Raw genomic sequence first — 26,849 nt, forward strand, 5'->3', positions numbered from 1 at the left:
GCAGTGATTTTGGAGCCCCCCAAAATAAAGTCTGACACTGTTTCCACTGTTTCCCCATCTATTTCCCATGAAGTGATGGGACCAGATGCCATGATCTTAGTTTTCTGAATGTTGAGCTTTAAGCCAACTTTTTCACTCTCCTCTTTCACTGTCATCAAGAGGCTTTTGAGTTCTTCTTCACTTTCTGCCATAAGGGTGGTGTCATCTGCATATCTGAGGTTATTGATATTTGTTCCGGCAATCTTGATTCTAGCTTGTGCTTCTTCCAGCCCAGCGTTTCTCATGATGTACTCTGCATAGAAGTTAAATAAGCAGGGTGACAATATACAGCCTTGACGAACTCCTTTTCCTATTTGGAACCAGTCTGTTGTTCCATGTCCAATTCTAACTGTTGCTTCCTGACCTGCATATGGGTTTTTCAAGAGGCAGATCAGGTGGCCTGGTATTCCCATCTCTTTCAGAATTTTCCACAGTTTATTGTGATCCACACAGTCAAAGGCTTTGGCATAGTCAATAAAGCAGAAATAGGTGTTTTTCTGGAACTCTCTTCCTTTTTCCATGATCCAGCAGATGTTGGCAATTGGATCTCTGGTTCCTCTGCCTTTTCTAAAATCAGCTTGAACATCTGGAAGTTCATGGTTCACGTATTGCTGAAGCCTGGCTTGGAGAATTTTGAGCATTACTTTACTAGCGTGTGAGATGAGTGCAATTGTACGGTAGTTTGAGCATTCTTTGGCATTGCCTTTCTTGGGGGACTAGAATGAAAACTGACCTTTTCCAGTCCTGTGGCCACTGCTGAGTGGTCCAAATTTGTTGGCGTATTGAGTGCAGCACTTTCACAGCATCATCTTTCAGGATTTGACATGGTTCAACTGGAATTCCATCACCTCCACTAGCTTTGTTTGTAGCGATGCTTTCTAAGGTCTACTTGACTTCACATTCCACGATGTCTGGCTCTAGGTGAGTGATCACACCATCGTGATTATCTGGATCGTGAAGACCTTTTTTGTATAGTTATTCTGTGTATTCTTGCCACCTCTTCTTAATATCTTCTGCTTCTGTTAGGTCCATACCATTTCTGTCCTTTATTGTGCCCATCTTTGCATGAACTGTTCCCTTGGTATCTCTAATTTTCTTGAAGAGATCTCTAGTCTTTCCCATTCTGTTGTTTTTCTCTATTTCTTTGCATTGATCGCTGAAGAAGGCTTTCTTATCTCTTCTTGCTATTCTTTGGAACTCTGCATTCAGATGTTTATATCTTTCCTTTTCTCCTTTGCTTTTGGCTTCTCTTCTTTTCACAGCTATTTGTAAGGCCTCCCCAGACAGCCATTTTGCTTTTTTGTATTTCTTTTCCATGGGGATGGTCTTGATCCCTGTCTCCTGTACAATGTCACGAACCTCATTCCATAGTTCTTCAGGCACTCTATCTATCCAATCTAGTCCCTTAAATCCATTTCTCACTTCCACTGTATAATCATAAGGGATTTAATTTAGGTCATACCTGAATGGTCTAGTGGTTTTCCCTACTTTCTTCAATCTACGTCTGAATTTGGCAATAAGGAGTTCATGATCTGAGCCACAGTCAGCTCCCGGTCTTGTTTTTGCTGACTGTATAGAGCTTCTCCATCTTTGGCTGCAAAGAATATAATCAATCTGATTTCAGTGTTGACCATCTGGTGATGTCCATGTGTAGACATTTATTTTACCTGCCTTATTTAACAAGAACTTATTAAGTCACTAATTTCACAGGAAACTAAGAATCAAGAGATTGAATTACGGACCTAAAAACCATCCAGTCCAGAATGATTTGCACTTTTCTGTAAATAACCAGATATTTACTACCTTGGGCTTTGTATAACTATGAAGTTATTGCAACTAAACTCTGCCACTATAGGACAATATGTAATCAAATGGGTGTGGCTATATCCCAATTACAATGTTATTTACAAAAGTAGGCAGTGAGCTGGACTGAATCCACAGGTTTTATTTTCCAACCCCTAGAGTTAGTTACTCAAATGTGTGAGACTCTGAGATGCTATGGATTGTAGACCACCAAGCTCCTCTATCCAGGAAACTCCCCAGCCAAGAATACTGGTCTGGGTTGCCATTTTCTTCTCCAGGGGATCTTCCTTACATAGAGATTGAACCCAGGTCTTCTGCATTGCAGTCAGGTTCCTTATCATCTGAGCCACCAGGCAAGCCCAACTAACAAAAACAGCAACTGAGTTTAAGCTCAGGCTTTATTGACCAAATGTCCACACTCTTTTTCTCCAGTATCTTCTGCCCTATATACAAGGCAAGGCACAAGACATCAAAGTAGAGAACCGAAATAAACAGGAGAACTGTGCCTGGTCTGGGAAGCTCACAACTGAGAAGGGAGAAGACATGTTTGCACTCAATAAAACTGAAGAAAATAAAAGCAAAGGGCAAAACCAACTCCCCATTTCCTCATTTCTATAAATAAGATTTCATTTTATTAATCACCTCAAAAGAACTCATATCATAAAAAACTGTTATCAAGCAGCATATATTACATAATGATCTGTGTCCCCATTTGTTTTACTAACGTAGCTAATAATAAAACCTCTCATTGGTGTGAGAATAAATTGGTAAATTTAGCTCCACTTCACCTTCAAAAATAATACCATTTTACGCAAAAGCAACATTTTAGTTAGTCTGTGCCATCAAACTTCAGGCTAAATGAATCCAATTTAACTGAGAGGAAGAATAGTTAAACTAGAGAGCCAGCTACAACCTGGTGTTTAACAAAATGCAGATGGCCAAGGTCAAATCACAGTTCTACCATTTACTACTGGTATGACCTCTGGCTAGTTACTTACCTACTTCCTTTGCTTTAGATATTTCACCTATAAAAGAGGAAAAAATACTACTTCCCGAAATGAGTTAATAAATGTAACACATTTCATAAACACACAATAGCAGTGGTCAACTATGTGAAAGGTTAATTGTGGTTCCAGGCTACTTAAATATAACACTGCCAGTAGATGATCTAGGTATAGCAATTCAGCAGGGAATAAAATATGTATCTGTCATTAATAATTCTCTTGTGATACAAAATGCAAGAAGAACTGGAGAAAAAAGAAAACTCTCCATAACCCCAAATCCAGGCAGCTGCTCTAAACCAAAGAGAAATTTCCCAAATTTTTAAACAATGCCAACCCAGCTGTGGAAACCAAACAAATGCTAGAGTCCTTACAGTGCCCAGAATACGGACATTGTTGAAAGCAAGGTCCTGATCCCACTCTCCAAACACCTGACATCAGAGTGGACTGAATCAAACAAAAGCTAGAATACAGCTCAGACCCTGCTCAGGTACAATCAAGTTGACTTCACCTCTACTTTAAAAATCTGACAAAGGGGCACCCTCTTTTTGGAAATAATATTAATTTCATTCGTTACAGACAAAATGTTCATCACACAATCAAAAAGAGTACAAAGTATACTAAAAGCAAGAAAATATAACATGATCAAGAAAGTAATCAATAAAATTAGAAGCAAGACAAATAAGATATTAGAATTACTGGACAGGGTTGAAAAAAAGACAGACACAACTTCGCAACTAAACAGCAGCAATAAAGAGAAAATAACAACCTATTCAATTTACTCATAATTGGATTCCAAGAAGAGGGAAACAAGAATAGATGAAAAAATATATATACTTGTAGAGATAATGGCACAGAACTTTCCAAAGATGATAAAAGACATCCATAGAATCAAGATGCCTAGCAAACTGCAAGCAGATGAATACAAAGGAAACATACTTAAATACTTAACAGTCAAAACTCTGAAAACCAAATATGAAGAACATATCTTAAAGCAGAAGAAAAAAAAGACATATTCAGTAAACAAATATATGAATTCCATCTGAAATCCAGCCAGAAACATTGGCAGCAAATGGCAATGAAACAATATCCATAAAATATTGAAAGAAAAAAGCTGGCAAACTAGAATTCTATTTGCAGGGAAAATATCCTTTGAAAATAAAGATAAAATAATCTCATAGAGACAAAAATCTAAGAGAATTTGTCTCCTAAGAATCCACACTATACAACTGCTAAAAAAAAATCTTCTGAATGAAGGAAAATGACACCAGGCTGAACCAAAAGTGGCAGGAAGGAATGAAGAACACCTAAAATGGGTTAATATAAAATAAATTTATTTACAGACTTATACTCAAAAACAGAACTAGTGAAAGAAATTGTAGGCAAAAATATTGATGAATTTAGGATAAATGGCTTGTTAACATAACATTTTAAAAAAAACAAAAGACAGGTTTTGACTATATCAAAGTTTTAAAATTCTAAAGGATAAAATACTAAATAAATTAACATAAAACAATTTAAAAATTTCCAATATAAAACAAAATTAGCCAAAAAATACTTTTTAAAAAGCTACACTTTTGAAAAACAGGCAAAAGATTCAAAGAATCTTCATTGCCAATAAATACACAAAAGATACCCAATTTCAAGAATAAAGGAAATGAAAAATGAAATAATGAGAATTAGCCTCAGATTTTTAAATCAGGAAATCAGTAGTTTTGGCGGTATGTGAGTTTTAACAGTGGCTTTGGACAATAATTTGGCATTATCAATCAAAATTTTAAATGAATATAAATTATGACAACCAAGCTACCTTCTTGGAATCTGCCTTAGGTAAACATTTATATCTATGCACAAGTAGGAATGTACACTGACTATTATTTCATTTCTGTTCATAACAGAGAAAACAGTTACCTCTGGGAGGAGCTGGAATGGTCAGTTACTTAGATTTATTTGTAATGTCTGAATTTTTAAATTAGCTTCAGGTTTAAAAATTAAAAGTGATGAACAATATATGGCAAATCCAACAATTACTTAGTTATTAAAAATTATACAATGTAATATTACATGAAAAGACTAAGACATTAAATAAACTGTGACACCATTTGCATCTCTCAAGAACATCAAAATACAATATTAGTTTACGCACAGAAAACATCTGAAAGGCTGAATGACAAAACAGTATGAGTAGTTTTCTATTAACAATGAGATTTAAGAATTTGAGAGTGATGGGAATGGGAAACTTTCCTAACAATACTTACTACTTTTATATTAAAAAAAAAAAAAAGAAAACCCACAGACACACAAAGAAATTAAAACTTTTTCCATCAAATACGTGTAATTTAAAATTCCCTACTTTTTTTTTACTTAAATGAATATTTTAAATGGGCATCTATGATTTCTACTAGTCTTTTAGTGTACCCGAACTTCCTTCCAACCTAACCTGAAAAGATACTAAAATTGTTTAGCCTTGCAGAACAAAATAAATAAATACAACTCCACATTGAATGCTCATTGCCAGCCCTGTTTTATTTAATGTTTATGAGCATGGCTTTTCTAGGAACAATAACACCCATTGTAAAATCACTATTATAAAGATACAGATATATTGCTAGTCAACTAATATTTCCTAAAACAAAACCAAAACATGCTGAAATTTCTGTTACAAAATGATTACTCCAATAGTGGCTGCTCCTCCTGCCTCCCAAGTACAGCACTGAAAGAACTTTTCTGTTGTGTACCCCACCCCAGAGCAGTTAGAAGCTGGATCAAAGAGTATAACTTCAGATCATATTCTGATGTTGCACCTTTCCTGCTTAGATCCTTTTCCCTCACCTAGTACCATTCACAAAATCCCCTTTTAGCAATACCAAGGTACTTTTAAATTTTGGTTTCACAAAAAAATCACCGCTGAGATGAACAGCGTATATCAATTTACAACATGGAGTGGTTTCTGTACAGCTCAGTTACTAAACCATGAAAAAGAGTGTTTATAATCAAAGTGCTGACACAACATTAACAACAATGGTGGGAAAGGCACTGTTAGAATATGACTATCACAGTTGTTCATTATTTGTCCTAGAGGGAAATCATGTTCCAATGGCTCTTCTATAAAACATCAGTTAAAGAAATGCCAATACAAACATTCTCAAGCTGCCTCATAAGGAACTCTCATTTTAGCTGACATATCCATAAGTGACACTAAAGCCAATTTTCAGTGCTATAGAAAAATTACAAGATTGAAGTATCTCCCCACACCCTTATTTATCTGACATGTTCATAACAGAAGTGCAAAACCATAAAATAGGGCTGTCTATGCTGGGAAAACAAAGAGTAATTAATCACATTAACGGAAAACTAGCTTACAAAATGCTGATCAACAAAACATGGAAGAACCATTTCTGAAGATGGGGCTCATTTATCAGGGTTGGAGAGAGGTTGGAATCTCATGTTAGGACAGGGCTGGCATGAATTCTGAGTGATTAGGAAACTGAATGAATGAAATGCATGAATGAAAACTTTACTGCAGTAATCTTCTGAAAGGAAGTTTTACAGGCTCCAGTGAATTTTATACAAGCGAGTTCCTTAACTTAGATGCTTACACCTAATTTGTATTATAAGTGAAAACATTATCAACAAATATTGGTTAATCACCATGTTGTGTCCTAGACATTGGGCAAAAGCTATGAAAGATACACTCTGGCTGGAAGAGCAGACACACTAAATCAGTAGATTATTGATATGGTAGAGGATGTGAAGCATCATGAAAGTGGGCCATGGAGTTCTCCAGGGAAGGTGTTGGCAGCAGATGACCTTTTCTAATAGGAAAGGTCGTCAGTAAGTAACAGGAAGAAAATCTGATAAAGCTACATGGTGCTCAGTCAGTCGCTCATTCATATCTGACTCTGTGATCCCATGGACTGTAGCCTGCCAGGCTCCTCTGTCCATGGAATTTTCCAGGCAAAAACAGTGAAGCAGGTTGTCATTTCCTCCTCCAGGGGATCTTTCTGACTCAGGGATTGAACCTGCGTCTCTTGCATCTTCTGCACCAGCAGGTGAATTCTTCACCATTGCACCACCTAGGAAGCCCTTCATAAAGCTTCATAGGCCTTGAAAAAAGGTGATAGCTTGAAGCCACTGGACAGTCTGAGTACACCAAGGACATAACCTGACTTACATGTTAACTGTTAAATGTTAATATGTTAAATGTTAACTTACATGTTAAATCCCAATTGCTGTGTTGACAGTAGACAATAGTGGTTCAAGGGTAGAAGTGAGAAGAGAAGCTAGCAGATTACCACCATACCCAGGAAAGAGTTAATGAGTAGATTAAGTTAGCATTATGTCAGCTGAGGCGACTAAGAAGTGGCCAGGATTCAAGATTCATTTTAAAAGTAGACAAAATAGGATTTACTGTCAGATAGATGTGGAGTATGAGAAAAAGAAAGCATCAAGTCTATCAAGTTTTTGGCCTCAGCAGCTAGAAGGCCTGGAAATAAGGAAGGCTACAGAAGAAGATCTGGAATTCAGTTCAGGAAGGGTGAATCTGAGCTAATGGACATGTGACAGGAGATGCTGTCATAAAGTTGGACATGTAGATGAGACTGAGCTGGACGTGGGAATGTCCAAGCCACCAATGACTAGATGCTGTTTACAACTATTAAAGCTATGAGATGGGATGAGATGACTAGATGGATTAGTGTGGAAAAGAAGCCCACATTTTGAACTCTGGGGAGTGAGAGGAAGTGACCAGTGAAGAGGAAAAGCAGGAGGGAAGGATTCTACAGGTCAACTGAATACTGCTTCAAACAGGAAGCAGTGGTCAACAGAAGTGTCGAAGGAAACACAGGGCCAAATCTATGACTGAAATAAATTTAAGAAAGAAGTGGGGGAGAAGAATCGGAGACAGTGAGTAAAGATAAGCCTTTCAGGAGTTTTACTATATTTACAGAGGCATGGAGAAATAGGGTGGAGCTTGTAGGAAGAAAGAGAGGGTTTTTTGGTGTACTTGAAGATGGAAGAAATAACAGCTTGTGTGGATGATAATGAGAATCAGCTGGAGAAGAGTTGTGGGTAAGAAAGGGATGAATTACTGCAATTATGGTCCTGTGTATAAAAGAGGGGATGGTGTTAGAGAGAAGCAGAGATATTATAGCTATGAAGCAGGTTGAAACCTTAAGGTCTCTACTGCTGTCTTCCCATTTCTCTATGAATATGAAGAGACTTGATGAGGTGAGGGTAAGGATGGGGGAAATATGAAGATATGAACCAGTCAGCCAAGAGAGGGGTAGAGAGAATGGATGATGAGAATCCAACATGAATTATCCACACCAGTGAAGACCTACCTCCAATTACAACTGAAAGCAAGAGCAATCTGCATATTGGGTGTTTCTCCACAGCCATTCAGCTACAGGGTACAGGTACAGAGTAGAGCTGGATTTACCAGGGTTGAGTTATACCAAGGTAGAGTATCAAAGTCAGAGAGTGGCAAGGGAGCTGAGAGTATGTGCAAAAAAACGTAGCAGCTTAAGCGGAAATAACAACAAGATGGGAGGGAGAGACTGCGAAAAGCTGGGAGCTTCACTGAATCATGTGTCACAGTGAGGTGAAAGGATTGTGGAGGCCTGGAACCTGGAGGTGTGGGCTAGAGACACAGAAGGTAGTCAGAGAAAGCTGACACTGAAAATACCACATACCCAGTGGAATGCTGAACAGTTAAGAGTGTTTCAAAAGGCTGTCTACGATACGTCCTTTAGTTCTCTATTACTGCAATAACAAATTACCTCAAATGCAGTGACTTAAAACAACACAAAGTTCAGTAGGTCAGAATTCCAAAATGGGTCTCACTGGGCTAAAATCAAGGTGTCAGCCAGGTCACTCCCTTCTGGAAGCTCTCGGGGAGAATCCATTTCTTTGCCTTCTCCAGCTTTAAGGGGAGCCTGTGTGCCTAGTCCTTGGTCTTCCTCCTCCACCTCCAAAGCCAGCCAGAGCAGGCCAAGCACTTCTCACATCACATAAATCTGCCCTTTTCTGTCCCCTTCTTCCTCATTTATAGGACCCTTCTGACTACACTGCATGCACCCAGGTAAACAGAATAATATCCCTATTGTAAAATCAGTTGGTCAGCAACCTTAATGCCATCTGCTACCGTAATTCCCTTTTCATGCAGTGTAACATACAGGATCCAGGGATTAGGATGTGGACATGCTGGGAGGGGACAGGGATCTCACTACATTTTAACCATTAAAATACAAGCATATAGTCATTTGTATGAAAGGACAATTATGGAATAACAGGAAATCATACTCTACATTTCAAATTACATCCCTTCCACCTTTTTTCTTTCTGATGCCATTCCTTAACATAGTGTAAAAATTACCTTGAAGTGTGCAGAGAACCTATCTGATAGAAGACCAGGCACACAATGGTTCAATGTTAGGAAGAAGAACTCCGATAATTTAAGAATGGCCAAAGTAATCTACATGGAACTTCAAGGTATTTACATAATAGTATTTCCAGGATCCTGAGCAAAGTACTTAAAATTATACAACACTTGGCTTTCAAGTAAAAATCCAGCTGGTTTATTCTTTCTTCCCACCATGACCTTCAGTAACAAATAGCAAAATACATGATTCCTTCATCATGCCACTGGACTAGTTTTTGCCATTCATAAGAAATGCATGCAAGGCATTTTTCCCACTCCATGCTTCCTGAGGATCTCTTTCCTAATTGCTAAGGAGATGCACCGTGCAGCCCAGTGACCTCGGGGCATGCACACCCTGGTGTGCAGTACAGTATGCTATGCTCCCCATAATGTCAGTCATTTTTCTTCTTGACTTTACTTGTGCTCTCTGGATGAAGCACTTAAGATTAATGAGGCATTTGTTCTCAATCAAGAAGCTGTTTATGAATATAGTTCCGGTTACAATAAGCTATGTAGACTTCTCTTTCTTTCTCTTCATTACCAGGGGGGTGGGAGGGTTGGTAGGGAGAGGATGCTGTTTATTGAGCAAAAGGGAGAAGAATGAACAGGAAAGGGAAAAAAAAAGATTGTTGACTTTTTTAGCCTATAAGCAGTCCCTAACAGAAAAGCCTCCACATCATAACTATGCTGTCAAGAAAATTGATATCCTCCAACATGCTGTTCTGCTTGGTTAAAGTAAAATAATTATTACCACTCTGGCCTTTGTGAGCCAAGGTTTAAGTTTGCAGCTGTTCAGAATAATCTGCCTCCCTCGGAGGCAGAAGGTGATTCTGAACTCAAACGTGTTAGCTCGAATGTGAGAGTGTGGTCTGGCCAGCAGCTTCCAGAGACACCTCACTGGAGAGGAGCAATGGCACAAGCAGACACTTGGCTACACAGAGCCATGGTCTCTAACAAGAACCCAGTCTTCCTTTTCTTTCTTTTTCACTGTTTTTACTATGTGTGAGGATCAAAGACAGCCTCTCACCACGTGGTCTTGACAGTAGTCCATGAAATGAAAAAATAAAAAAAACATAAAACACATCACAGGGTGCAGGAGTGTGGCCATGACCTCTCAAGGCCATAAGCCAACAAGATCTAAAAATCAATGGCTCCTATCTACAAAGCTACTTCAGAGCTCTTTGTTAAAGAAAAATGTCAACTCGGTTGTCAGTTGGGAAACTAGATCCAGGAGATCATTCAACTCTGGAAAATGTCCTCCAGGAAGAAACTAGAGTTGATAAGAAAGAGTAAGGGCACTTCTCTGCTCAACTGCCCAGTAACACTAATTATTCCATACTAAGTATAAGATCACATAAATACACTATTAGCGTTGACTTCATTTTCAAAATAAACAAACTGAAATCAAATACATGGTTCAAAATTAGGTCAGTTATTTAGCCTTCTTTTCACTCTAAATACAAACAATTGAGGAAAAAACAAAAAAGATTCTGGGCCTGGGAATCTAGAGGCATGAGTACCACGAGTCTGGGCTCTCTTACCATATAGAATGCAGAGCCTGGGCAAAGGACTTACTCTTTCAAACCCCTGACTTAGTATCTGTAAAATGAGACTTCTGAGATAGATCGAGAAATGTACAGTCTCTGTCAGCATTAAATTTTTTGGAAGCTAGGAAAATTGGAAGCTAGTATCATTGCTACTTAGAGTAGATTATATTTAAATCAACAACTATTCTGAATTTGTGAGTCAAAAATTTTTAAATGGAATTACTTTTTATTTTATTTTTTTTAGTTTTTTTTTTATTTTATTTTTAAACTTTACAATATTGTATTAGTTTTTAAACACAAGACTTCTAAGAGCCAAATGATAGGCAATTCTAACATCTATTATCAGTACCACCATTTTTTCTTTTTTTTGGTAGTGCTGTGTGGCATGTGGGATCATAGTTCCCCAACCAGAGACTGAACCCACGTTCCCTGCATTGAGAGCATGGAGTCAATCACTGGACTGACAGGTTAAGTTCCTATAAAACTAATCTTCTCTAAGGAGTGGGACAGGAGAAATAATGGTTGTATTATGGAATATGGTAATATCATTCTCAACTACATATATTTTCTTTAATGATCACTATCCTAAGAGAACTCCCATGTCAGAGAGAGAGAAGAGAAAGCACTGCCTTCAGATTTAACAGGGGGACTTCATGGGTCCTAAAGATGACTTACCAACTTTCCAAGAAGTTAATCATTTTTACCTGAGCCTGAACAGTTGAGATTTAAGAGTACGGTATATTCCAGGATTAAGAGTTCAGATAAACAAATACTTTTGAACAAGTGAAAAATTTTTTTTTTTTAGTTCACAACCTTTAGCAACATTATGGGGGTGAGTGGCTGAAAGACCACTACCTCAGGTATTTCCAGATGATTATGACTAATGAAGAGAAAACACTTCACTTTCTTTCAAAAGCCAAAACAATAGCTATGTCTAAGCCTTTGAGGGCATGAATGGCAACCATTACTCAATCTATAGATGCCATTTATTTACAATCAAGCAATAAGAATAAATAAACAGACACTAAAATGTTTTTAATCACTGCAATTGTATATTCCACTCTTTGTAAGAAGAAAATGCTAATACAAAATGATCATCAAGGTACAGCTTGCTCATATCTTTTACTCCATTAAAAAAACAAATAAACAAATAAGTAAAATAAAGTGAAAAGATATGTGACCAAGGTGAAAACTTATTTCATATTTACTTTTTGATTTCTTAAAACTATTTTGAAGAAAAAAAAGCAGAATGCTATCTATGCTGTTTATAATATATAGTGCAACTTTGTTATTGTACAGAGAATAAATGCTCTTAAATAAATAATAAATGTGTGACAAGAATACACAGAAATACTGTACAAGAAGGTCTTAATGACCGGGATAATCATGATGGTGTGATCACTCACCTAGAGCCAGACATCCTGGAGGGTGAAGTCAAGTGACCTTAGGAAGCATTACCACGAACAAGCTAGTGAGGGTCGTGGAATCCCAGATGAGCTATTTCAAATCCTAAAAAATGATGCTGCTAAAGTGCTGCATTCGGAGGAGGAGCCAAGATGGCGGAGGAGTAGGACGGGGAGAACACTTTCTCCCCCACAAATTCATCAAAAGACCATTTAAACGTCAAGTAAATTCCACAAAACAACTTCTGAATGCCGGCAGAGGACATCAGGCACCCAGAAAAGCAACCCAGCTCTTCGAAAGGAGGTAGGAAAAAATATTAAAGACAAAAAAAGAGACAAAAGAGGGAGGGACAGAGTTCCGTCCCGGGAAGGGAGTCTTAAAAAGAGAGAAGTTTCCAAACACCAGGAAACCTTCTAACTGCCTAATCTGTGCCGAGCTTTGGAAGCACAGAGGGCAACGTAACAGGGAGAAAAAATAAATAAACAATTAAAACTCGCAGATTGCGAGCCCTACGGTAACTCCCCCAGCGGAGAAGCAGCGCAGAGGCCTGCATCCGCCATTAGCAAGCGGGGGCTGGGCAGGGAGGCGCGGCGCGGGCTGCATCGCTGAGAGTAAGAATCTGGCCTGAATATCCTGACCGCTATCTGAGCAAAATAATTTGGGCTAGCAAACCAGACTGTGGGATATCTACCACGCGAAAAGCCAGCCCTAACCTAAGACACCGCCAGGCCCGCGCAGGGAACAAAGGACTGAACAGAGATAGCCGGCTGCAGACCTTCCCCCTCCGGTGACAGGCAGCCAGAGCCGGAAGGGGGCAATCGCAGCCCCAGAGAGACATTATCTATAAAACTGTAAGCAGGCTTCTTTGCTAACTAAAACTTATTGGGGGTCTGGACGGTCAACATCTGCCTGAGAAGGTGCGCCAGTTTTACACCCAGATAACCGAGTGGCGGGGAGGCGATAAGTCGCAGCATTGGTGCTCGCCAAACACCTCATCACCTGAGCTGCTCGGACCTGGGAAGAGCACAAAACGCAGGCCCAACTGAGTCTGCGCCTCTGAGGACCACTCAAGTGTCTGAACCTGAGCGGCTTGGACCTGGGAAGTGCATGCAAACCAGGGCCGGCCTCGGATTGTTCCCGGCGGAACAACCTAGAGCCCGAGCAGTGTGGGCAGGGAGGCTACACGCGCCGTGAGCGGGGTCAGACCCAGTGTGGCTGAGGCACTGCGAGCTCACGCCAGTGTTATTTGTTTGCAGCATCCCTCCCTCCCTCCCCACAGCGCAACTGAACAAGTAAGCCTAAAAAAAAAAAAGTGTCCTCCACCATCCCCTTTGTGTCAGGGCGGAAACCAGATACGGAAGAGACTAGCAAACAGAAGAAGATATAACAGAGGGAAATGCCTTGGAAGCTACAGGCAATAGATCAAAACCCTGTGGTTACTATGGACTACATAGGAAGGGGCCTATAGATCTTGAGAAATATAAGTCAGACCAAGGAACTAGCCAAAAATGAACTGAACCCACAATACCCACAACAAAACCAAGAAAGTCCTAGATATATTTTTATTATTTTTACGATCATTCTTTCTTTTTTTTTTAATTTTAAGTCCTCTATTGTTCCTTTAATTTTCATTTTTATAACCTATTACTTTGCAAAAAAAAAAAAAACAGACCCTATTTTTTTCTTCTTCAGCAAACATCATATATATGTATTTTATACTTTTTTGACCTTATTTTTTTTTTTTTCTTCTTTTCTTTAACATTGTATTTTTGAAATTCCAAACTCTACTCTAGATTTTTAATTTTAGCTTTTTGGTATATGCTATCAATTTTGTACCTATAGCTTTTTTTTTATAATTTCTGTGACTTTTTCTTTTTCTGCTTCTCTGTTTCTTTCTCTTCTTCTTTTATAGAACATTGTATATCTGAAATTCCAAATTCTACTCTAGATTTTTAATTTATGCTTTTTGGTATTTGATACCAATTTTGTACCTGTATTTTCTTTATAATTTTTGCGACATTGTTTGTTTTTGTTTGTTTGTTTTCTCTCTTTATTTTTCTTCTTCTTCTTTTTTTTTAACATTGTATTTTTGAAATTCCAAACTCTACTCTAGATTTTTAATTTTTGCTTTTTGGTATTAGTTATCAATTTTGTACCTGTACTTTCTTTATAATTTTCGCGACCTTGTTTGTTTTTGTTTGTTCATTTTTTCTTTCTTTTCCTTCTTCGTATCTTTAACATCGTATTTTTGAAATTCCAAACTCTACTCCAGATTTTTAATTTTTGCTTTTATGTATTTGTTACCAATTTTGTACCTTTAAGAAACCAATCTTCAGGACCCATTTTTCACGTGGGAGCGAGATTACTGGCTTGACTGCTCTCTCTCCCTTTGGACTCTCCTTTTTCTCCACCAGGTCGCCTGTGTCTCCTCCCTAACCCCTCTCTACTCTACCCAACTCTGTGAATTTCTGTGTGTTCCAGACAGTGGAGAACACTTAGGGAACTGATTACTGGCTGGATCTGTCTCCCTCCTTTTCATTCCCCCCTTTTATCCTTCTGGCCACCTCTGTCACCTTCCTCCTTCTTCTCTTCTCTGTATAACTCCGTGAACATCTCTGAGTGGTCCAGTTGTGGAGTGCACATAAGGAAGTGACTACTGGCTAGCCCCCTCTCTCCACTATTGATTCCACCTCATCTCATTTGGGTCACCTCTAACTCCCTCCTCCCTCTTCTCTTCTCCATGTAACCCTGTGAACCTCTCTGAGTGACCCTCACCGTAAAGAAACTTTTCATCTTTAATGCAGATGTTTTATCAATGGTGCTGTATAGAAGGAGAAGTTTTGAAACTACTGTAAAAATAAGACCGATAACCGGAAGCAGTAGACTTAAGTCCAAACCCTGACTCCAAGGAACTCCTGACTCCAAGGAACATTAATTGACAGGAGCTCATCAAATGCCTCCATACCAACACTGAAACCAAGCACCACACAAGGGCCAATAAGTTCCAGCGCAAGACATACCAAGCAAATTCTCCAGCAACAAAGGAACACAGCCCTGAGCTTCAAGATACAGGCTGCCCAAAGTCACCCCAAAACTACATACATCTCATAACTCATTACTGGACATTTCATTGCACTCCAGAGAGAAGAAATACAGCTCCACCCACCAGAACACCGACACAAGCTTCCCTAACCAGGAAACCTTGACAAGCCACCTGTACAAACCCACACACAGCGAGGAAACACCACAATAAAGAGAACTCGACAAACTGCCAGAATACAGAAAGGACACCCCAAACTCAGCAATTTAAACAAGATGAAGAGACAGAAGAAGACCCAGCAGATAAAGGAACAGGATAAATGCCCACCAAACCAAACAAAAGAGGAAGAGATAGGGAATCTACCTGATAAAGAATTCCAAATAATGATAGTGAAATTGATCCAAAATCTTGAAATTAAAATGGAATCACAGATAAATAGCCTGGAGACAAGGATTGAGAAGATACAAGAAAGGTTTAACAAGGACCTAGAAGAAATAAAAAAGAGTCAATATATAATGAATAATGCAATAAATGAAATTTAAAACACTCTGGAGGCAACAAATAGTAGAATAACAGAGGCAGAAGATAGGATTAGTGAATTAGAAGATATAATGGTAGAAATAAATGAATCAGAGAGGATAAAAGAAAAACGAATTAAAAGAAATGAGGACAATCTCAGAGACCTCCAGGACAATATTAAACGCTACAACGTTCGAACCATAGGGGTTCCAGAAGAAGAAGACAAAAAGAAAGACCATGAGAAAATACTTGAGGAGATAATAGTTGAAAACTTCCCTAAAATGGGGAAGGAAATAATCACCCAAGTCCAAGAAACCCAGAGAGTCCCAAACAGGATAAACCCAAGGCGAAACACCCCAAGACACATATTAATCAAATTAACAAAGATCAAACAAAAAGAACAAATATTAAAAGCAGCAAGGGAAAAACAACAAATACCACACAAGGGAATTCCCATTAGGATAACAGCTCATCTTTCAATAGAAACTCTTCAAGCCAGGAGGGAATGGCAAGACATACTTAAAATGATGAAAGAAAATAACCTACAGCCCAGATTATTGTACCCAGCAAGGATCTCATTCAAGTATGAAGGAGAAATCAAAAGCTTTTCAGACAAGCAAAAGCTGAGAGAATTCTGCACCACCAAACCAGCTCTCCAACAAATACTAAAGGATATTCTCTAGACAGGAAACACAAAAACGGTGTATAAACTCAAACCCAAAACAATAAAGTAAATGGCAACGGGATCATACTTATCAGTAATTACCTTAAACGTAAATGGGTTGAATGCCCCAACCAAAAGACAAAGACTGGCTGAATGGATACAAAAACAAGACCCCCTACATATGTTGTCTACAAGAGACCCACCTCAAAACAGGGGACACATACAGACTGAAAGTGAAGGGCTGGAAAAAGATTTTCCATGTAAATAGGGACCAAAAGAAAGCAGGAGTAGCAATACTTATATCAGATAAAATAGACTTTAAAATAAAAGGCTGTGAAAAGAGACAAAGAAGGTCACTACATAATGATCAAAGGACCAATCCAAGAAGAAGATATAACAATTATAAATATATATGCACCCAACACGGGAGCACCACAGTACGTAAGACAAATGCTAACAAGTATGAAAGGAGAAATTAACAATAACACAATAATAGTGGGAGACTTTAATACCCCACTCACACCTATGGATAGATCAACTAAACAGAAAATTAACAAGGAAACACAAACTTTAAACGACACAATAGACCAGTTAGACCTAATTGATGTCTATAGGACATTTCATCCCAAAACAATGAATTTCACCTTTTTCTCAAGTGCACATGGAACCTTCTCCAGGATAGATCACATCCTGGGCCATAAAGCTAGCCTTGGTAACTTCAAAAAAATAGAAATCATTCCAAGCATTTTTTCTGACCTACAATGTAGTAAAATTAGATCTCAATTACAGGAGAAAAACTATTAAAAATTCCAACATATGGAGGCTGAACAACACGCTGCTGAACAACCAACAAATCACAGAAGAAATCAAAAAAGAAATCAAAATTTGCATAGAAACGAATGAAAATGAAAATACAACAACCCAAAACCTATGGGACACGGTAAAAGCAGTCCTAAGGGGAAAGTTCATAGCAATACAGGCACACCTCAAGAAACAAGAAAAAAGTCAAATAAATAACCTAACTCTATACCTAAAGCAACTAGAAAAGGAAGAAATGAAGAACCCCAGGGTTAGTAGAAGGAAAGAAATCTTAAAAATTAGAGCAGAAATAAATGCAAAAGAAACAAAAGAGACCACAGCAAAAATCAACAAAACCAAAAGCTGGTTCTTTGAGAGGATAAATAAAATTGACAAACCATTAGCCAGACTCATCAAGAAACAAAGGGAGAAAAATCAAATCAATAAAATTAGAAACGAAAATGGAGAGATCACAACAGACAACACAGAAATACAAAGGATCATAAGAGACTACTATCAACAATTATATGCCAATAAAATGGACAACGTGGAAGAAATGGACAAATTCTTAGAAAAGTACAACTTTCCAAATCTCGACCAGGAAGAAACAGAAAATCTTAACAGACTCATCACAAGCATGGAAATTGAAACTGTAATCAAAAATCTTCCAGCAAACAAAAGCCCCAGTCCAGACGGCTTCACAGCTGAATTTTACCAAAAATTTAGAGAAGAGCTAACACCTATCCTGCTCAAACTCTTCCAAAAAATTGCAGAGGAAGGTAAACTTCCAAACACATTCTATGAGGCCACCATCACCCTAATACCAAAACCTGACAAAGATCCCACGAAAAAAGAAAACTACAGGCCAATATCACTGATGAACATAGATGCAAAAATCCTTAACAAAATTCTAGCAATCAGAATCCAACAACACATTAAAAAGATCATACACCATGACCAAGTGGGCTTTATCCCAGGGATGCAAGGATTCTTCAATATCCGCAAATCAATCAATGTAATACACCACATTAACAAATTGAAAAACAAAAACCATATGATTATCTCAATAGATGCAGAGAAAGCCTTTGACAAAATTCAACACCCATTTATGATAAAAACTCTCCAGAAAGCAGGAATAGAAGGAACATACCTCAACATAATAAAAGCTATATATGACAAACCCACAGCAAACATTATCCTCAATGGTGAAAAATTGAAAGCATTTCCTCTAAAGTCAGGAACAAGACAAGGGTGCCCACTTTCACAATTACTATTCAACATAGTTTTGGAAGTTTTGGCCACAGCAATCAGAGCAGAAAAAGAAATAAAAGGAATCCAAATTGGAAAAGAAGAAGTAAAACTCTCACTATTTGCAGATGACATGATCCTCTACATAGAAAACCCTAAAGACTCCACCAGAAAATTACTAGAACTAATCAATGACTATAGTAAAGTTTCAGGATATAAAATCAACACACAGAAATCCCTTGCATTCCTATACACTAATAATGAGAAAAGAGAAAGAGAAATTAAGGAAACAATTCCATTCACCATTGCAACGAAAAGAATAAAATACTTAGGAATATATCTACCTAAAGAAACTAAAGACCTATATATAGAAAACTATAAAACACTGGTGAAAGAAATCAAAGAGGGCGCTAATAGATGGAGAAATATACCATGTTCATGGATTGGAAGAATCAATATAGTGAAAATGAGTATACTACCCAAAGCAATTTATACATTCAATGCAATCCCTATCAAGCTACCAACAGTATTCTTCACAGAGCTAGAACAAATAATTTCACAATTTGTATGGAAATACAAAAAACCACGAATAGCCAAAGTGATCTTGAGAAAGAAGAATGGAACGGGAGGAATCAACCTACCTGACTTCAGGCTCTACTACAAAGCCACAGTTATCAAGACAGTATGGTACTGGCACAAAGACAGAAATATAGATCAATGGAACAAATTAGAAAGCCCAGAGATAAATCCACGCACATATGGACACCTTATCTTTGACAAAGGAGGCAAGAATATACAATGGATTAAAGACAATCTCTTTAACAAGTGGTGCTGGAAAATCTGGTCAAGCACTTGTAAAAGAATGAAACGAGACCACTTTCTAACACCATACACAAAAATACACTCAAAATGGATTAAAGATCTCAACATAAGACCAGAAACTATAAAACTCCTAGAGGAGAACATAGGCAAAACACTCTGACATACATCACAGCAGGATCCTCTATGACCCACCTCCCAGAATATTGGAAATAAAAGCAAAAATAAACAAATGGGACCTAATTAACCTTAAAAGCTTCTGCACATCAAAGGAAACTATTAGCAAGGTGAAAAGACAGCCTTCAGAATGGGAGAAAATAACAGCAAATGAAGCAACTGACAAACAACTAATCTCAAAAATATACAAGCAACTCCTACAGCTCAACTCCAGAAAAATAAATGACCCAATCAAAAAATGGGCCAAAGAACTAAATAGACATTTCTCCAAAGAAGACATACAGATGGCTAACAAACACATGAAAAGATGCTCAACGTCACTCATTATCAGAGAAATGCAAATCACAACCACAATGAGGTACCATTTCACACCAGTCAGAATGGCTACGATCCAAAAGTCTACAAATAATAAATGGTGGAGAGGGTGTGGAGAAAAGGGAACCCTCTTACACTGTTGGTGGGAATGCAAACTAGTACAGCCACTATGGAGAACAGTGTGGAGATTCCTTAAAAAACTGGAAATAGAACTGCCTTATGATCCAGCAATCCCACTGCTGGGCATACACACTGAGGAAACCAGAAGGGAAAGAGACACGTGTACCCCAATGTTCATCGCAGCACTGTTTATAATAGCCAGGACATGGAAGCAACCTAGATGTCCATCAGCAGATGAATGGATAAGAAAGCTGTGGTACATATACACAATGGAGTATTACTCAGCCATTAAAAAGAATACATTTGAATCAGTTCTAATGAGGTGGATGAAACTGGAGCCTATTATACAGAGTGAAGTAAGCCAGAAGGAAAAACATCAATACAGTATACTAATGCATATATATGGAATTTAGAAAGATGGTAACAATAACCCGGTGTACGAGACAGCAAAAGAGACACTGATGTATAGAACAGTCTTATGGACTCTGTGGGAGAGGGAGAGGGTGGGAAGATTTGGGAGAATGACATTGAAACATGTAAAATATCATGTAAGAAACGAGTTGCCAGTCCAGGTTCGATGCACGATACTGGATGCTTGGGGCTAGTGCACTGGGATGACCCAGAGGGATGGTATGGGGAGAGAGGAGGGAGGAGGGTTCAGGATGGGGAACACATGTATACCTGTGGCGGATTCATTTTGATATTTGGCAAAACTAATACAATTATGTAAAGTTTAAAAATAAAATTAAAAAAAAAAAAAAAGTGCTGCATTCAATGTGCCAGCAAATTTGGAAACTCAGCAGTGACCACAGCACTGGAAAAGGCCAGTTTTCATCCAATCCCAAGAAGGGCAAGGCCAAACAATGTTCAATCTGCCGTACAGTAGAGTTCATTTCACATGTTAGCAAAGGTAATGCTCAAAATCCTTCAAGCTAGACTTCAACAGGATGTGAACCAAGAACTTCCAGATGTACAAGCTTGATTTAGAAAAGGCAGAGGAACCAGAGGTCAAATTGCCAACATCCGTTGGATCACAGAAAAAGTAAGGGAATTTCAGAAAAACATCTACTTTGCTTCACTGACTACAATAAGCTTTTTACTGTGTGGATTACAATAATCTATGGAAAATTCTTAAAGAGATAGGTATAACAGACCACCTTACCTGAGAAGGTGGTCTGTTATACCTGTCTCCTGAGAAACCTGTATAAAGATCAAGAGGCAATAGTTAGAACCAGACATGGAACAAAAGACTGGTTCAAAACTGGGAAAGGAGTACGTCAAGGCTGTATATTGTCACCTGCTTATTTAATTTATATGCAGAGTACATCAAGAAAATTTCTGGGCTGGGTGAAGCACAAGCTGGAGTCAAGATTGCATGACAAAGGTCCATATAGTCAAAGCTATGATTATTCCATTGGTCATGTATAGAGCTAAGAGTTAGACCATAAAGAAGACTGAGCACCAAAGAACTAATGCTTTTGAACTGTGGTGGTGGAAAGGACTCTTGAGAGTCCCTTGGACAGCAAGGAGATCAACCCAGTCCATCCGAAAGGATATTATTGGATATTCATTGGAAGGACTGATGCTGAAGCTGAAGTTCCAGTACCTTAGCCACCTGATGCGAAGAGCCAACTCACTGGAAAAGACCCTGATGCTGGGAAAGATTGAGGGCAGGAGGAGAAGCAGGTGTCAGAGGATGAGATGGTTGGATGGCATCACCAACTCAATGGACATGAGTTTGAGCAAACTCCAGGAGACACTGAAGGACAGGGGAGCCAGAGTACATCCTGGATAGGGAAGTCCTAATTATACGGGGTGGCAAAGAGTTTGACATGACTAAATGACTAAACTACAACAGCAACCTAGTTTACTATTTCATTATACAGAATTTTTTTAATTTTTTTTTTTTTAACTTTTTCATTTCAAAATCTACCTTTTCATAGCATGGCAATATCTCTTCAAGAATATAATATGCAACTGTGTATTCTGCTATATAACATTCAAATAAAAATATTTAAACAAATTTTTCTAAATTAAGAGTAAAGGGATATATTGAAATAAAAAGAAATCCCGAAGATAATACATAATGCATAATATGCATTACCCAGAAGATAATGCATATTGCATAATCCAAATAAAATTACAGTAAGGCCTTGAAGTCACTTTTTTTAAAAAATGAAAGTTTCCTTGAGCATATAAAAATTACACTGATCCAGCCAATAATTACCAAAGTCACTTCAACTCCTGTACTTTTCTGTAACTCATCACCTTTGATCAGGTTAAGAAGTACAAAAACAAATTTAGATTTCATGAAGGTGCCCAATTCTTAAGGAAAATTAATTAAAGCAAAATGGAAATACAAAACAACACAGAATCAAAGGATTTCAGGGTCAGTAAGAGGCCTTAGATAATTGTCTCTAATCGAACCTTCTCATTACATTGCTTTTAAATCTTCCTCTAATTAAGATTTTAGATTTCAGGTATGTGAGTTACTATGTCTACCCTGCCTTGCCCTGCAAGAATTATATAAGGTAATTTAAAAAGCTCCCTAGTAAGACATAGCACAAAAGACACTGGAAATTTTCACTGACATTGAAAAACAACAGCACTGGCTTAAAGCTACCATGGACAGAAGACTGACAACTCATGATTTGTCAAAGTCATAAACCTGAGTATGACACAACTTTCCATGATATAAATTACCAATCTTCCCATGAAATTTCCACTCCCATTTACACCACTAAAACAAAACCTCACATTCCCCCTACCTCAAAAGAAACATCCAAATTTCCTGGAGAGAAACAACCACCAAAGAGCTATACTATCCCTAAAGTTTAACCTCTTAACCTGCTTATAGTTTGTTCTTTAGAAAATTCAATAATATAAATCCTTTAGAAGATAGCACAGAAAATCCTTCTGTGGTTATTAGCATACTACCTCTTAATACTCTACAGAGTATTAAGCACATGAATTATTACTGTTTAGGATAAAAGTATTCAGGTTATCAGTTCAATCCACACATTTAACTAACATCGTCCTTCATAATTAGAAGTGAAGCTCTAACACAGAATTCAGGTATTTCACAGAAATACTCAGAATTTAAAAAAAATTTTCAAAGTAGGAATAAAAAAGAAAACGGTGGAGGGAAAAAACTTGAAAGAAAGCAATACATATTCAGCATTTTTACAGTGCGAATATTATGTTTTTAATTAGTGGTAACTTACTCACTATAAAATGGAAGCTGATGAACAGATTAGATATAAACTCTAGTAATTTAGGTCAAAAGTAATTAGATACAAATTAAGACTCAAAATAACTAGAAGCACATTTCAGAATCAGAGTGTTGACATTCAACACCTAAAAACAGAACTTGGTAATATTTAGAATATGCTCTTAAAGTGCTACTATAATGAAGGAGTACAAACTGCTCCAAAATGAATCACATAGTCACAAAAGAGCTGGAAACAAAACAGAGCTGCAAATAAAACATTCTAATAAAGCTGGGTTATAAGCTTAACATTTATTACATAAATACATGTACAGCTTCCATACAGGTCTATTTATCTGAGCAGTACTGAAATATGACAAACAGGCACAGAGCAATGATATTTAATTAGAACTATGAGAGCTACAACCTTATGTCACAAAAGACAGGTATTTGGGGAATTTCTTAACTGTTTCATTTTGTTTCACTTGAATTTGGGCTTAGAGCCAGGATTCTAGAATCCAAGTTAGGGTGTAATTCAAAATTTGTAAGTCATCTCTTTCTCTACTACATATAGTTAAGGCTGCAATACAGCCTTTTGTTTCTCATTTTAATTGATACAAGTGGATAAAGTAAAAAAAAAGTAGCAAAATCAAATACACTGAGGACTAAACCAAGACTTCCAGAAATGATGAGAATGCTGAAGGTCACAGATAAAAGCTCTATAAGTTCAGAAATGATCCAACAGTACACCAGGTATTAGGAGTATTATAGAGAAATGAGACAAAGTTCTGGTCTTCAGTTACTGAAAAGCGAGCAGAGCAGTTTGGCCCACATGACTTCCATTCCTTAGAACTGGTAAATAAAAAGACAGCTGGTCTGTGAACACTAATTCCAGCACATCCGCAACTACTAACCCCAACTACCTGTTAATGTACGACTTCAGTTAGTTAGCTAGTTATTCATTTATTTATGGCCAGGATTTGCTGAAATAAACCTTATGATGCCTTTACTTTGAAAGTGTAAATAGTTGATACTTACTTATATAATATAGTTACTATTATAGTTTCCCTCTTTTTCTCCTGTTTTATTGAAATATAATTGACTTATTGTATAAGTTTAAGTTGTACAATGTGACAACATGATATATCTCTATATTGAGAAATCATCACTATAATAAGGTTAGTTAACACATCCATCACCTCACATTAAATACCTTTGTGTGTGTGTGTGTGTGGTGAGAACATTTAAGATCTACTTTCTTGGCAACTTTCAAGTATCTAATAAAGCACTGTTAACTATAGTCATCATGCTGTACATTACACCCTCAGAATGTATTTGTAATTGAAGTATATACTCTTTGACACCTTCACTCATTTCCCTCGTTCCCTCAGCCCATGGCAATTACCAATCTATGTTCTGTATCTATGAGTTCAGGTTTATATTTCTGTTGTTGTTGCTTTGCTTTTTTTTTAATTCCACATGTAAATGGAAAGTATACAGTATTTGTCTATTTTTGACTTATTCCACTTAGCATAACACCCTCCAGTTTCACCCAAATTGTAGCAAGAGAATTTCCTTTTCTTATGGCTGAATAATAATCATTGTACATATGTGTGCATGTGTGAATGTGTTTGTGTGTGTGTGTGTATAGAGACACTTTTTTTTATCCATTTGTCCATCAACAGGTACTCTTTTTAACCTTTAATTTTTATTTTTTGATCTTTAAAAAATAGAACTACCACATACGATTCCCACACACACCTTATGAAAATAAATATAAGGTGTTTCAGGTACCCTCTTCTTACCTCTAAGATTTTCAAAGCAATAATCATTAAAGGAAATATAATTAACTGAAACAATCACATTTGTTGTATAAACACATATCTCAAGCAAAATATGTTACTGGAGTCATTTGTATTCATGATGAATAAGCCTTACTTTCACAAACTATGTTTAAAACAGAAAATCCCAGGAAATACTTAGTAATCAAGAGTTAGTGAACTAAAAGCCAGGATTGAAATATCATTTGACTTCAGCCACACTGTTAGATTTCCATTAGGTTCTTTTAGAGCTTCCATCCAAAAGGAGATCAGCGCTCCTCTGGAACCTAAAACTGACAGTATGAGATTGGTTCCTAAGAAGACAAGTCTAAGTGTACTTCCCAAATGCAACCATTCCAGCCACAAAACCCAAGAATCATACTTAAGTGCTTAGTAAAATATAAATATTGCAACACACAATGCCATACTAAATAAGGGTGTTAAGGCCAGAATATACTTCTCTGCAATGCTTAAAATGAAATTCAATTATTTCTCAAGAGAAAAATTTAGAAATAGAGCTTCATGGACAACGTTCACTCAGAATGGATAAACTGAAAAATAATAATAATAATGATAATTGGCCCATTGTGAATTTAGATCATTTCCAATTAGAGCTAAGAAATTATGCAGGTCTGAAAAAAATCAATGCAAAGTTGTATTCAAGAGCTCCTGTCTTTATCGCAAATTAAGAGAGATTTACATGGTGTCAAAGGCACGCTGTATTTTCTCAGGGTACAGAGAGGTTAAGATTAATAGAAATATGCTTTAAATCAGTTGCAGAGAGTGATTAATCTAAGTATTTCCTTCTGAAGACATGCTAAAGGAAAACAACATAATTGCTAAGAAGCAGTCTTGGAATCAGGGTGGCTGACTGAGGCCTAGCCCTGGCACTGCCATGCAAAGGACAATGGTACCTTGGGGTAACAGGACTGCTCGGTGTGTGAGCATGGAGCCAAGCAGTAACTGCAGATGGAACAGAGAATTCTTCATGCCTTGGTGAACTGAATTAGAGTAGCTCTAAATTCTAAATCTACACTTCAGGGTGAAAGAGGGGACATCATCAACAAAACTGACTCTACAAGACTTTGCTTTGGCTCATATAATACGAATAGAACCAGCATGGTAAACAAGACCTGAATACATATATTACAGCAGGACTTCCTGGCTGTTTTACAGATGCTGTGCAGTTATACAGTTTTTGTTAATGTAATGATCAACCAAATGAAGTATCAAAATGTTATCTGGGCCAATTAATGGAAAGAATTCTTAAGTTGGAGATATTACTTCTAATATCACATAGATCAGATTATCTGGACTATAAAAATGGTCCATATTTTCCCCTGCTTTCCCCTCACTATCCGAAGTGAATGCCAGCAATAAAATCATACAGAAAGTCACTCTTACAGATGCCTTTAATTTATAGTTACCATATGTCTATTTCCACACTGAGAGCTAAACATACATAATCATGACATAAATTTTCATCATGCAAAACATGGTCTTTACATTCCGCCTCAGGGTTTTAACTTTGGCTGCAAGTAAATCTAATCCATTGTCATTAGAGATCATTAAGGAATAAAGCAAAGGCTACTACTATAATCAAAATGAAGCTGAGCATCTGTTATGAGATCAAGAATGAGGGATACAGTCTTGAGATCTGACCGGTCTCCAACTTCAACAACGTTCTGATACATCTTGAAAGAGAATTTTTAAGAAAAATTAAGGCAACACATAATCAAACTGTAAAATGAGTGAACTGGTAGATTAATGGAATGGAGTACAATGCTTGGGTGTAAGCTAAAGTTTCTATAGTATCTTCAGGGAAAACAATTTAGGTGAAGAGAAATCTGTGTTTCCCAAACAGAGAATAATTTGGTGTTGTAGTTTCTGTCTCAAGTTCACAGCA

The 26,849-nt window shown here is 37.4% G+C and overlaps 1 protein-coding gene across 9 annotated transcripts in view; it reads right to left on the bottom strand.

Annotated features, from left to right (window-relative positions):
* The window catches only part of KDM4C (lysine demethylase 4C), a 409,700-nt gene that overhangs the window by 128,569 nt on the left and 254,282 nt on the right, over window positions 1-26,849 (bottom strand). The window contains exon 16 of one of the 9 annotated variants that reach the window (XM_059889436.1): window positions 1,496-1,633. The exons of 7 other annotated variants lie outside the window; for them this stretch is intronic. In XM_059889436.1, coding sequence (XP_059745419.1) covers window positions 1,583-1,633 — 51 coding nt within the window. In that variant the 3' untranslated portion in view covers window positions 1,496-1,582. Of the gene's footprint in view, window positions 1-1,495; window positions 1,634-20,416; window positions 26,638-26,849 lie in introns of those variants that run through there. One more of the 9 variants, XM_059889435.1, reaches the window with a different exon arrangement.

The sequence above is a fragment of the Bos taurus genome, chromosome 8, assembly GCF_002263795.3.
Source record: "Bos taurus isolate L1 Dominette 01449 registration number 42190680 breed Hereford chromosome 8, ARS-UCD2.0, whole genome shotgun sequence".
NCBI lineage: Eukaryota > Metazoa > Chordata > Mammalia > Artiodactyla > Bovidae > Bos > Bos taurus.